At 51.6% G+C, this 13672-nt stretch overlaps 1 protein-coding gene across 1 annotated transcript in view; it reads left to right on the top strand.

Annotated features, from left to right (window-relative positions):
- Nucleotides 1–13672, top strand: part of CLSTN2 (calsyntenin 2) — a 642616-nt gene that overhangs the window by 604515 nt on the left and 24429 nt on the right. The window contains exons 10-11 of the mRNA XM_034661817.1: nt 3769–3940; nt 12246–12394. Coding sequence (XP_034517708.1) covers nt 3769–3940; nt 12246–12394 — 321 coding nt within the window. The remainder of the gene's footprint in view (nt 1–3768; nt 3941–12245; nt 12395–13672) is intronic.

The raw sequence follows: 13672 nt of genomic DNA, 5'->3' as shown, positions 1-13672 counted from the left end.
TGCAAATATATTTCAGATTTTATGCTGGCCTCCTATTGCAAAGTGCTAATTGAATCAATTTCCTGGAGCTGCATCACTAATAAATAGAGTCCATCACAGATCCGGGATTCTTGAATCACAAATACAGAACATGAATGTTTTGCTGAGAGAAAATGGTGTGTACGAAAATGTCTTAGCATCCAAGAGAGTCGTGAAGTTTGGTCTTTAAACATGGAGCTGCGAGGAGCCCGTGAGGGGGCTCTCTGTCAGCCTCACCCTGGCCGGGGCCGGCCAGCACTCCAGGATGCCCCAGCTGGCCCCATGCGTGGCGGAATGTACGCACACCCAAGGGGCCCGCACTGCACCACTTCCTACTTGTGTGGCCTCGGGCTGCTTGCTTCTCTCTCAGTCCGAGTTCACTCGGCTGTAACTACAGAATAAGTACGTCCCTCCCAAGAGCTTGTGAGGGTTCAGGAAGATGATGTCTGTGGAGGACCTGGCACCGTGTTGGAGACGTAGTGCATGTGCAGTGTTGCGTCTGCTGCTCTGAGGGGACACGGGCTGGACAAAGCAGGGACGAGGTGACCATCTAAATGCCCTGGAGAGTGGCAGCTCCGCCATGCGTACCCACGTTCACACCCTTCTTTCCATAGGTCAACAGAAGTGCCCCTTTGCTAGGGCAGAGACATGCTAATGGCATTGAGGCGTACTTTACCCATGGGGGCTTTGAGGACCCAGATCAGAAGGCCGGAGATGGGCTCCCCCACACTCTCAAGTCATTGCCACGTCAGGGCGTTCGTCCAAGGCAGATCTGTTTAGAGTTCCCTGCGGACTGAGTACTTCGATAGAACCTTCTCCTTTCATTTACAAAGTGAAGATGTTTTTGGTGGCAGGAGCAACAGTGTGAGTCAAAATGGCTTAAACTGTAAAGGTGGGTGATGGGCTCCCACTGCTGAGGATGCGCTGTGGTAGAGCTGCGAGGAGGTCCCCCCGTGCCTCTGCTAGGACCGTCCCGGCTCTGCCCTCCGTCGTGCGTCACCTTTGTTGGCCTTGGTCTGCCTAGAAGATGGCTGCAGCAGCTCTAAGCCTTCCTTCTTCACATGATCGTCTCCAGGGAAGAGAGCAAGAGTAGGTTCCAGAAACTTTCTGGAGAAAATGGAAGCCCTTTTCCCAAAGGCTGCTGGTTAATTTCTCCTCTCATCTCATTGGCCTAAATCTGGTCTCATGATTACTCCTGGGCCAACCTCGTGGCTTAGTGAATGCGGGCACTGACTGGCTTCCCCTGCAGTCGACACCTGACTCAGTCAGCGGAGCGAGGGGAACAGGAAAACCTGTTGAGCTGTGACTAAATAGAATCAATCCCTGGAATTCAAGTCAAGGCCCGCAAACCTCTGGGCTGCCGCTGTAAACGGGCAGAGGCGAGATGGGTGTCGGAGAGACTCCACGACGTCCACTACTCTGCTGGCACTAACGCACCTCCTCTCAGTTCGGGAAACAGTTACAAAAGGTCTGCCGTGTGCCGGGCAGGGGGCGGCGTGCTGGGACCACACAGCGGCCCTGTGCTGTTGAAAGGAATAAATGAGCCAACTTATGTAAAGTGCCTGGTGCAGCCCTCGGCCCTTAATACCTGCTCAGTATCATCTTCATTAAAATGAATAATGCATGAGTGCTCCCTGCCATCCAGGAGAGAGACTTAAACAAATACATTCTAGCAGTGTGCGACAGGTAGCGAGAGTAAGCCGGCGGGTGGCATAAAGGGGAGAGATCACACGGGAGTGAGCAGAAGACCCAACCTAAGGAGCTTACAGCCAGTGGTTCCTAACCTTGACTTCGCATTTAACGCACCTGAGGAGCTTCTGAAACTCCCCACACCAATTAAGTCACAATCTCTCGGGGTGGGACCCAGCCCCGGAATCAGTTTGACTTTTTAAAGATTTCCCGGATGGTTAAAATGTGCAGCCAAGGCTGAGAACCACAGTAATAGGCTGCTGAGGACATAAAACCCACACAGGTAAACCGTCAGCAACGCTGGGTTCTGAGGGTATGTGCGAATGCAGTCAGTGCTCAAGGCTCAGGGCAAGGAGAGGACACGGTGGGCCGGGGCTCCGGACAGCGCAGGGCATGGTAGACAGGGGGACTCGCGAAAGGTTTGTGTGTGCAAGCAGGGGACAGAGGGCTGACGCGGCCTTGAAGGACCATGGGATTCGCCTAATCTAAGCGGCTTGGAGGTGCTATCTCAGCGTGAAGGACAGGTGTGAGCACAGGTGTGCGTGCCGACACAGAGGGTGTATCGGTGTGGCCTCAGTCATGGAGGAAAAACCACACTGTGATTTCCACAGATGAATATAGAGAATTATTAACTACAGCAGAGATTTGGAACAACAAAGGATCGGCTACTGAGCAGTAGAGAGAACTCTCAAGAATACAGGAATGCAGTTATAAGGCGCAGCCAGGACCCCAGGGCTGAGGTAGAGTGACCGGGGAAAGCCCTCCGCCCCCTGCAGCTGAGCGCCAGGCTCTGCGGGCACAGAGTGGCTTGTGGAGGGCAGAGAAGTCCCTGCGGTCACTCGAGTAGAAATGGCCGGAACTTTGCCCTCTGGGGTGGTGTCTCACTGGAACACGCTTCACCTGGGATGCATGGCAGGAGCTGGGTCCTGGGGAGGCTGCAGAACCCTCTGAGAGGGGACAGGGGAACCAGGAGCCAAAACCCACAATTGTCCTCCACAAGCCAGCAGAGGCTCGGGGTTTACAAAACCTTCCCAGGGAGTTAGCAAAGCTGGAGTTCAACCCACATCCATCTTTCTCCCATGTCCCGCTACCTCTCTAAGCAGACGGAAATGCAAGATCGAGGCTAGTCTGCCCGTGTAGGCTGCCCTGACACGGAAGGGGCCTGTGCTCAGCGATGGTGGTGGGGAAGGCCTCCTGGAAGAGGTGAGGGTTCAAATGGACCTGCGGGGAGCTTTTACTTTAGAGACCTTGAGAAAACCAGGGAGAAAATGGGAAGAGGGGCCTTGACATGAGCAGCTGCGAACAGTGTCCTGTGCTGAAGGGCAGGCCTGAGCTCAGACAGGACTCAGCTCAGCCCATAGAGAGAACAGTGGAAAACAAGAAGGCAAAGAGAAGAAAGTCAGAGGTAGAATGGAATCAAGGAAGTCCGTATATGCCAAAGAACTTGCATTTAAGCGGGTACGAAATCAATTCATTGCAAGAGAGCCAGCGCCCGTGGATGTAGGGTTCCAGGATTCCTCGACTGCCTGCCAACCTCTCTGTGGAATGTAGGGAAGCAAACGCCAGCTTTGGAGTCAGACAGACCGGGAGTAAAGAACCAGCGCCAGGGTTCAGCTGTGCATCCTGGGGCAAGTCTCTCAACCTTTCTGAGCCTCAGGGTTCTTCAGGCATGAGTGCGAAGCAAGGATCCCTTCTTTGCAGGCTTGCTCAGATGAAGTCCCTAGCAGACAGCGGGCACACAGCAGGCCCCCCCGTCAGTGACAGCTTCCTTCTCCCTCCCATCTCTACTCTCTAGGGTCCTTTCTGTCTTCACGCCTCTGAAGGCAGCTGTTGGCAATTCAGGAATCGCAGGATTTCTAAGTCAGGCGCAGCTGGGGAGCACCAAGGTCTTGGCAGCAGATAATCCCCCCTTGCTGAGAGTCTGGTCGCTGAGATTACAGCCCTGGAGGAAAAGCTGGGGTTGAGGGGACACAGCCCTTGGTCCCCCGGGCTCTAGACTGTCCCAGGAAGTGGTGCTTCAGACCCAGTCTCCACAGGGTAAATGACCGCGCTTCTTTCACTTTCAGGAGGAGAAGTCGCCAAACCGCGGTTTGCTCAATTCTTCCACGGCAGCCTGGCCAGTCTCACTATCCGCCCCGGCAAAATGGAGAGTCAGAAGGTGATCGCCTGCCTGCAGGCCTGCAAGGAAGGACTGGACATTAGCTCCCTGGAAAGCCTCGGCCAAGGAATAAAGGTAAGGAAGGAGTTGCTTAGGGGGCAGAGGCTGCCCCGCGCCTGCGCACTCGGGAAATGGGGTACCTGTCGAGTTGCGCAGCGATGGTGCGGCGGCAAAGGTGCTGGCCCGGTGGGGAGGTTCGTGACCGTGACTTCCCTGGGGGACTTCCGCTGTGTCCCGAAATTCCTAGATGGAGCCCTTGCGTATCATCCGCTCACTGCACAGGGGCAGGCATGGGTTCGCTATCTACCGGAGGGGAATGGTTCTGTTTCAGCCCTTCCTGGCTTGGTTGGTGGCTTTGTTGTTTGTTTTCCAAAGGAACAGAAGCAGCATGCGGGAATATATTTCGAAAATATTTAAAAATAGAATGAAAATTTTGGCCATGTTAAATATAAATTAGGAAGGAAGGTCAGCCCAGGTGGGCTGGAGTTAGAAAGCAGATACGGAAGTCAATGGTCTCAGGTTGTGAAATTGAAGCACAGATTGGGCTTCGAGCAATGTCTCACGAAGGGAATGTGAGCAGATTCAGGCAAAATAAAAACACTTACGTGATCTGAAAGACTCAAAGCTGCGTTCTGAGAAAAGTGCTCCCGAGGGGCAGGACACGCACAGCTCAATGTCCTGGGCGAGCTCCCTGCCCACCTCCCCGCCACACGGGCAGGGGGAGTTCCAGCCTCACCTGGACCGTAGGAGCTCCTGCCAGCAGGGAGCCTCTGGGAACCTGAGCCAAGAGCTGGGTTGTAGGCCCTGCTCAATCCTAACGGACCCCAGTGAGAGCAGGCAGGCCACCCTCTGCCTCCTGGAACACAGGACAGCCCCACGAGCCAACCCCCTCCCCCAGCTATGGAGGTTTCCTTTATGGGTCATTTCCCAAGGATGGTGGGACCAGAGCAGAGGTTGCCCCCCACACCCTCATCTTCTACCTGCCTCCTGCCCTGGGCCTACCTCTCCTGGACAGGGAGTCCCCCCTCCCACAGACAACACCTTTATTTTCACTGCCAGTGGGGCTGGTGAGGCTCTGACATGGGGAGCCGTGGAGGGGCTGGTGACCTGAGCACGTCATGCTTTTCTTTAAGCTGTGGTCACTTCAGCAAACATGACATGGACACCCATGTACTGGTTCTGGGCTGGATGGGGAGGGGGGTTACATAAAGCTGAACATGCCCAGCTTTTTGTCTTCAGGGAGTTCGGTGGCCCAAGCTGGCGTTTGTAATGCCATGTGGTAAGCTGCAATGAGATTGAGCACCGAGGCTCCCCCAAGTGCCAGACTGGGCTCTAAATGCTTTGTGGGTGTTAAATCCTTCAAGCCCAGAACAAGCCTCTGGCAAAGTTACCGCGAATATTCCTGTTTTGCACATGAGGAATTGAGGACATTAAGAGAAAGGAAACTTGTCTAAGATCCCAGAATTGGTAATGAGCGGAGCCAGAATTTGAACCCCAGGTGGTGCTGCTCCAGAGTTCCAGAATCTGGGGAGCAGCAATGAGGGAAGGCTTCTTGGAGGAGGTGTGGTCTGAGCAGAATGTTTCAGGATGGAGAGGAATCAACCAGGAGAAAGGCAGGGGTAGGGAGCTGGGTAGTCATTCTAGGCAGATCTGAGAACATGAATGATGTTAGAGGGCGGGGAAGCCCCACCATGTGCACCGGAACTTCAAGAAGGCCAATGTTACAGTGCCCAAATTGCAGGAGGAAAGGTAGAAAATGTGGTCGGAGAGTTACGCACAGGGTACATCATGGGGCCCTGTAAACTCTGTTCAGGTGTTGACATGTTTTCTTGTCGGCAACAGGGAGCCACTGAAGAACTCCAGGCAAAGGGCCACGATCTGAGCAGGGGCATAGTTTAGGATCTCCCTTTGGAGACTGGGTCAGAGGGGGGAGGGGGGAGGAGTGCACAGACAGGGCAGGGCAAGAATGGCTTTCCAGAACATTAAATACACGCACGCAGGTGCACTCAATGGTTAATCCCCTGTCATTGAAGGAAAGCTGCAAGACTGCCTCATATTGGAAAGGATGACTTTCCCCCGGTCTACTTCATGGCACATTTCATATCAGCACCCTCACATGCAGAACCTGGGGTCTGATCCTTGACCGGCTGTTTGAGTGTTTCCTTGGCATTTTTGTCAGCCCAGTGGTGCAGAAATCTGTCCTCCAACCCTCTCCTGTCTGGCTGATTCCGGGTTTGTGCCCTGCCCCCAAGTGGATCTGCTCTGCAGTATCCCGTGAGACCCGTTTCAGGATTCAAGCACGACTGGACAAATAAAGCAAAGATACTGGACTGCAAAGCCACGCAGTCTCAGAATGAGAAATTAAGAGGCATGCCATCTCTGCAGAGCAGCCAGAGCCTGTGAAAAGAGGGGATTGTGAACTGAGTGACTCACAAAGCCACGGGGGGTGCCACGGCTCTTCCGACTTTTCCGGATGCCACCTGTTGATAACCAGTCAGCGCAGAGGATCCTTCTCCATCCTTAGGGCACAGCTGGCAAGAACTAGAGCACTGCGGGGGCAATTAATGATAAGACACACAATTCATGGTGTCCCTACTGGGGGCATTCTAAGTTCATTATCTCTACTCCTCAGAACAGATTCAATGTTATGGCCCCATTTCAGAAATAAGGAGACTGGGGCTCAGGGACTTGCCCAAAATAAGTCTGTGCTCTTTCCTCCACACCAGCAACTTAGATTAGAAGGCATTCTTGAAATGATTCAAACTTCCTTCTTTCTTGCCCTTCCTCCATTTATCCCTCATTTCATTTCTGAATGATGACTGTTTGTCTCTTTCCTGGTTCCTGGCCTCCTCCCTCCTCTCTGGCGAGTCAAAGGAAAGCAAGGGCCTCCTGTAATTAACACAACTTCCTGTCTGTTCGCAGGGCCCAGCGCAGCCTGTTCTTTTCACTTGTTTTCCCCTGGATCATGCCTATTTCTGAATATTTGTCTCACGTGTCTGGAGTCATTGAACGGCTGGGGTGGTTACTGTCTCATACCCCTACAAGACACTGTGACACTGTGGAATAGCCCCATTCCCGAAGAATCCCCTGTTCGGATTTTCAGAGTGCCGTGCCTGCCAATTAGTCACGTCCACAGTGTGGAGGAGTGGGAAAGTGTAAGACCTTTGGGACAAGGCACTCCTAGGTTCAAACCATAGAACAAATACTAGCTGGGTGAACTTGGGCAAAGTAATTTAATTCTTTAAGCCCCAGTTCCCTCATGTATAAAGTATTTCGTGTTGTGGGAATTGGATTTGGTGTGTATTATATATGTATATATTAGACATATATATATATATTAGATATATAGAGACATAGAAAAGATATAGATCGATGAGATGATAGATACAGATAGAGATACATAGATACTGATCTCCCTTAGCAAACCTAATAGGTTCTCTACAGATCGCAGTCCCTTCTCCAGCGGGCTGGCCTTGCATTTGGCATTGCCGCCGTGCCAGCTTCTTTCGAAAGCTAAACCTGGGCAGCAGTTATGGCAGAGGAGCCTTGAATGTGGCAAGTCTTCATCTGGCCCAACCCAGAGGGGCTGGCAGGTGTCCAAGAGAAGGGTAAGGTACCTGGAGTGCCACAGCCGGCTTTCCTTTGAGGAACAGGCCTGGGCTTTGGAAAAGGATTTCACTGATGTCCCAGCCTGCTAGGTACCTGGCAACACTGGCTGACCCTCTGGGAGAACTGACTATTCCCAAAGGCCTTCTGTCTAGCAGCTCCTTAGTGCAAAGAAAGGAATCCCTGTGGCCATAGCACAGCTTTCCAAAAGAGAATGAGTGCATCACCCTTTGCTGGGCTCCCAGGAAGCCACCTCCTGTCCCTGTGATAATGCTAATTCCATTCTGTGTTCTACACAGAGACCTATGCTGAGTCATGCCACAGGGCTGGGAACACTGCAATTTTAAAAAACGAAACAAAAAAACCTACTTTGGTGGAAGGTCTTATTGATCCTGCACGAACTGTATTGATGGCTAGGCCAGTACCCATCGTCACGCCCTGTGGCAGCCCTCAGGCTGCGCGGGCGGCCAGACCAGGGTGTTAACTGGAGATGGAACACCTCACCTAGCCGTCCTCTCATTAGGTGGCTGCGGTGGGAACGCGCCCCCTGCCAATTGCCTCAGTATCCTGCTGATTCAGCCTTCTGGAAGAACGGTCTGATTTAAGTTTATTTAAGTAATCTCTATACCTAGGGCACCTGGGTGGCTCAGTCAGTTAAGCATCTGCCTTTGGCACAGGTCATGACCCCAGGGTCCTGGGATTGAGGCCTGCGTGGAGCTCCCTGCTCAGCGGGGAGCCTGCTTCTCCCTCTGCCTCTGCCTGCCATTCCCCTTCCTTGTGTTCTCTCCCCAGCCGCTGTCAAATAAATAAATAAATCTTTAAAAAAAAAAAAAAACTCTACACCCAACATAGGACTCAAACTCACAAGTCCCAGATCAAGAGTCGCATGCTCTTCCACCTGAGCCAGCCAGGCACCCCATGGGTTTCCTGTTCAGCCCTTATGTGAACTTTGGATCAGCCTCCCCTGCAGGGCTCATCGTTTTGTCCCCTGTTTCTGATGTGCTAGACCCTGTGGTGACCCTGAGGAGAAGTCAATAGACCCTGCCCTCCAGGCGCTCCCAGTTGCCTGGGGGAGGCAGGCAGACAGAGGGCAACAGCACCGAGACTCTGCTGTAGCAGGGATGGTGCAGGGCGGGGCTGCGGGAAGGTAGGGAGGCAGACCATGTGGGAACATAAGTGGTATTTTAGAAGAATGAAGGTGAATCTGTTCAAATCCGAAACGGATGATTTGTGCAACACTCAGAACAGGGCAGCTCTGTGGTTGAGCACACGCAGCCAGTGAGTCCTCCACAGCAAGGGAGAAGCCACCTCAGGGGATGACTGTGGCATCACCTGCCCATATATCCGGGAACTTCCGCACCCAACAGAGAGATTGGTGCTTGTGACGGCCCTCCCAGCCCAGAGAGACCCTGCGCAGGGCATGGGGGGCAGAAGGGAAGTGGGTCATAGGGAAAGATCAGTAGTGAAGGCAGCGGTACCTGTGTGGGCAAAGACTCCATGCAGAAATAATTACAGTGTTAAGAATTGTAATAAAAGCTGTCTTGGACTGTACACCCTTTAAGCACTAGATTCATTATAGACATTATCTCATCTAAGCCCCCAGACAGGTAGATACTAATATCCCCATTATCTTAAATGAGGAAATAAAGTCCAGAAAGGGGACGTAAATTATCCAAAGTTGTATTCTGTAGGCTGTACTGGAACTGGGGTACTGCAGTCCACACAGCCCATGATCTTTCAAAGATGCCACATAGCCTTGGGTGAGAATCCTGCCTGGGAAGGGCTCAGTTTTTCCACATGGGCTAAAACACTGCAGTAACAAAAGACTCCAAAATCGCTATGGTTTAATGCTTAAAAGTTTATTATTCTCTTCCATCAAGCCCGGGAGGTGGAGTGGGGTTTCTGCCTAGAACAGCCACCAAAGCGGAGGAAGAAGAAGGCTGGAGCATCCCTCAGGGCCCTTCAGGGCCTCAGCCCAGGAGCCCCGCCTCACTTCCTCCTTCACCTCATTGGCCAGCAGCAGTCACGTGGCCCACACGGCAGACGGCCGAGGGCAAGCGTAGCCTCGGGATGCTGAGGGTGCAGAGAGCAGAGCTTAGTGAGAGCAGATAATGACTCCCACAGAGCCTTCACTGGAGAGACCGTGAAGGAAAGCCTTTCTGGGAAGTAACCCGGGGATGATACTGAGTAAAATGTGGGCCAAGGGGGAACATTTACTCATTCATCTAATAGGATTCCAGGGCACTAGGGCTAGGTTCTGGGATTCAGGGATAAGTGTTGGAGCCCCTGTCCTCAGTGAGCTCATGGTCACTCTACTATAATCATTGTGCTACCATTTCATAAGCACTATAGAAGCCCAGGGGGGCCTAAGTGAGGGAAGCTGGGGTGGCCTCAAGGAGGACAGTAAACAAATAACAGTAATAGTAAAACAAGTGATAGTTGAAGGAGGCAAAGACTAAGCTCTCAGTTGGCTAGGGATCACATTACAGGGAACTTACGTGGGTCGCTATCATCTGTAGCGCTCATGGGATACCAACTTCCTTTTAGAGTCCAGGCATAGAACAGGGAACTCTTAAAAAGACAACCAAGTCAGGTCAGGAAAAGTGAATACAGATGGATTTTTCCTTAACCTCATAAGAACATACTCAGTCTCCTTCATGGCAAGAGAAATGTAAATTAAAACTACACTGAGGTAGAATTTATCACCTATCCGACTGGCAAAAATCCCAAATGACAGCGTATTCTGTTGAGGTTTTGAGAAAAGAGGCATTCCCATACACTGGGAGAGGGAGTGTATATTGATAGAATTCCTGGCAATGGGGAATTGGGCAACATTTGTCAAAATTTAAATTGCGTATACTCTTGGACCTAACAATTTCACATGGGAGGATTTATCCAATAGATATATATTTGCACACATAAGAATTGTGTACAAGACTATTCACTGTGGCATTATTAGTAAAAGATTGGAAATAATCCAAATGTCCATAAGAAACTGGTTAATAAATTATAATTTATGTACACAGTAGAATATTATACAGCTATAAAAAAGAGGAAGCTTGTGCTATACTAATACAGAACAGTCTGCAAGATACGCATTAAGTAAAAAAAATTAAGGTTCAATAAAGTATGTAAAAAACTACCATTGGTGGAAGAAAGGAGAAAAAAAGAAATCTATATTCATAAGAATGCTGAAGTATAACTTTCAGGATAGGCTAGGTGATGCTACAATAACAAGTGACTAAAACATTTCAGTGGCTTATACAACTTTTTTTTTTTTATTGTTCACACCCAGTGTCCATTATACACTAGCTTTGGCTGTGATCCACATACCACCCCCACTGTGAGACCCAGGCTGATGGACCAGGCCCTAAGGGAACCTGGCCGGTTTCATGGCAGAGGGAAAGGGACATGGCAAACCGGGAGCTGGCTATGAAATCTTCCACATGAGTGTGAACCAAATAATACTTCTGCCCACATTTCATTGGCTGAGCAAGTCACAGGAGCACTACTGAGTACAACAGGGCAAAAACTGTGTATCTTGCAGGGAAGGGTTCCCTACGTCGCATAGTCAAGTCTATGGACTATAGGACAGGCATGTATAAGCCCCCAGTGGGAAGGGAACAACTAATAATGAACAATAATGCAATCTGGCACTAAGAAATATAACAGTGACTAGTGGGATGGACACTTTCACTTAGTACACATATATATTTGAATTATGTGAATATATTATCCAAAAAAATGTTGCCAAGTAGCTACATAAAAATATATCACGGTCAGGGGAGACTGGCTTGCTCAGTTGAAAGAGCACATGACTCTGGACTCAGTTGGGGCTGGGAGTTCGAGTCCCACGTTGAGTACAGAGATTACTTAAAAATAAGTAAAAATATATCCAGATCTCCTTTTCCTATGACATGAACTTTTGACACTGCATCTGAATGCTGATAAGCTCCTGACATCTTATGATAATAAACCCTGCTCGGAAGCATGTGAAGATCAGCGAGCGGGCCCCGTACCATGGCAGTTCTCCATGCTCGATGCCAGGAAGATAACTGCCGGGGCTCTGCAGGGAGAAGCGGGAGTCTGTATCTGGTTTATCTGGTTTGAGGACTCAAGTGACAGGGTCGGGGAGCATTGTAGCCCCCGGACCTTCACCAAGTGTGGGATGCCGGGGACTCTGAGCAGAATGAACAGATAGTAGAGCTGGGCCGGCTGCAGGAGTATACACAGCAAGTGAGCAGAACTCCTGGGAAAGCAGAGCAGAACGCGGGGGAAGCAGCCTAGGAACGAGATCTAAGAGAGAAGGAGAGCCATTAACTGAAAAGGAGCTTTCAGCTTGGACACTAAGAAGGCGGCATGGATCAGGAAGGGGAACACAGGGGGAACTGAGGAGCAGTTCAAGGCCGCAGCCCAGACCAGCGAAAGGAGCCGAAGCCCCCACATTTCTAGACAGCCAGCTGTCTGAGGGCTGAAAGGCTGCCCAGGACCCCACAGCGGCACAGAGCAGGGGCCACCCCGCCACGGGCTAGACTGCAAGAACCCTGTGACGGGGATTCAGAATTCAGTTTCTAACCCCTGGGGATCTCACGGGGAGGCCTGGAAGCCCCCCAGGGGTAGCATAATTGTTTGAAGGGTTAAAACAGTCGTCTGTGCGCATGGCTGCTGGACTTGCAGGTGCTCTGGAGACACTGGGCCTTCGTGGCCTGTCCCTGGAGACGGTGGGCCCCGTTGTTGATCACTGTCCCCCATGACACCCCCTCTCCTGCTCCAGTACCACTTCAACCCCTCGCAGTCCGTGCTGGTGATGGAAGGTGACGACATCGGGAACGTCAATCGCGCCCTCCAGAAGGTGTCCTACATCAACTCCAGGCAGTTCCCGACCGCGGGCGTGCGGCGCCTGAGAGTCTCTTCCAAAGTCCAGTGAGTAGACAGACTGGTCAGCCAGGGGCCCAGCTGAGGTGGCGGGATGGCCCCTGGGGAATGTTCGCTGGCAAAACAGAATTCATCTTCCTTCAGCTATTTGCGGTTTCTCTGCTGTCCCTATGTGGACGCCCCGATGGATCTGTGTTTGCTTCTTGTTTTCTTCTTAAAGAAAATGTTCTGTTGCTTTGCCACCACAAATGCAGCTCGCTCTATTTAATTCCGAATCTGAGGCAGTGCTGCTTCCTGCAAATTCTCAGAAAACTCGGTTTTAAGTGGTCTGATGTCAGGTTACAGTAGCTGGTACGTAGTAGGTACTTGACAGATGCTTATTAAATTGGATTAACTCAACCAAGCCAGCTTTGGAGAGCAACTAACTACCACAAGTCTGTGAGAGAGAGAGGGTACCGTTCTTGTCCCCGGGGATCAGAGTTCGGGAAAGGAGATGAGACTATTTATTAGCGAAGTCTGTGGGTAACTCCCTTCTTGGTCTGTCGAGTTATTTCTCAGCCAGAGCAACTGCCTGGTAGGGCAGCAAGGATGGGACCCCAGAAAAACTCCTGGGAGGCAGAAGGGGAGTCACCTCATCCCTGGAGCCAGGAGAAGAACTCAGAAGGACAGGAACAAGGCTGGGAAAGACGGGTCTGCTGCCTGCCACGTTACTGGGGCCGGGGACAGGTGCCAGGCTAACCCACACAGGCGGCAATCAGATTCAGTAGTTCTAGGACAGAGGAGGTGCTCCCCCCTTCACACTAAGGGCCACCCCTGGAGCCTGTGATGGGGGCAGGCACCTCCAGCCCAGCTCCACACTTCAGCCAAAGAGAGGGGGCAGCGTGCCCTCTGGGATTGGTGCAGCAAAGGCCAGACGAAACCAGGGGCAGGAGCGCCACTGCTCCACATCCCGCCCACCCCGAGAAGGGGGAGTGGCTCAGCATGGTGCCCACGCAGACTGCGCTTCCATCGGGAGCTTTCCCAAGGGATACAAGTTGATGGCCGCCACCAGCTGGAGTCCACCCAGCATTCCCAGAACGGCCATCCGGGCCCCGGGGCTCTCGTAGCCTAGGTCTTTGGCCTAGATGAGCAGCAGAGAGCGCCGGTGACTCGCATGCCTGATGGAATCTGATGAGGGCGTCAGATCTGCCAACATTTACTGAACTCCAACCATAATGCAGACCCTGGGGTTGGCTTCTTTTCCGTACATTATCACACTTAATCCTTGCTACGATGAGGTAATTAATTATTGTCATCCCCACTGTGTAGATGGAGAAACTGAGGTTC

This window comes from Ailuropoda melanoleuca, chromosome 6 (assembly GCF_002007445.2).
Source record: "Ailuropoda melanoleuca isolate Jingjing chromosome 6, ASM200744v2, whole genome shotgun sequence".
Lineage (NCBI taxonomy): Eukaryota > Metazoa > Chordata > Mammalia > Carnivora > Ursidae > Ailuropoda > Ailuropoda melanoleuca.
The sequence above is the reverse complement of the archived record's forward strand: the minus strand, read 5'-3'. Positions and strand labels throughout refer to the sequence as shown.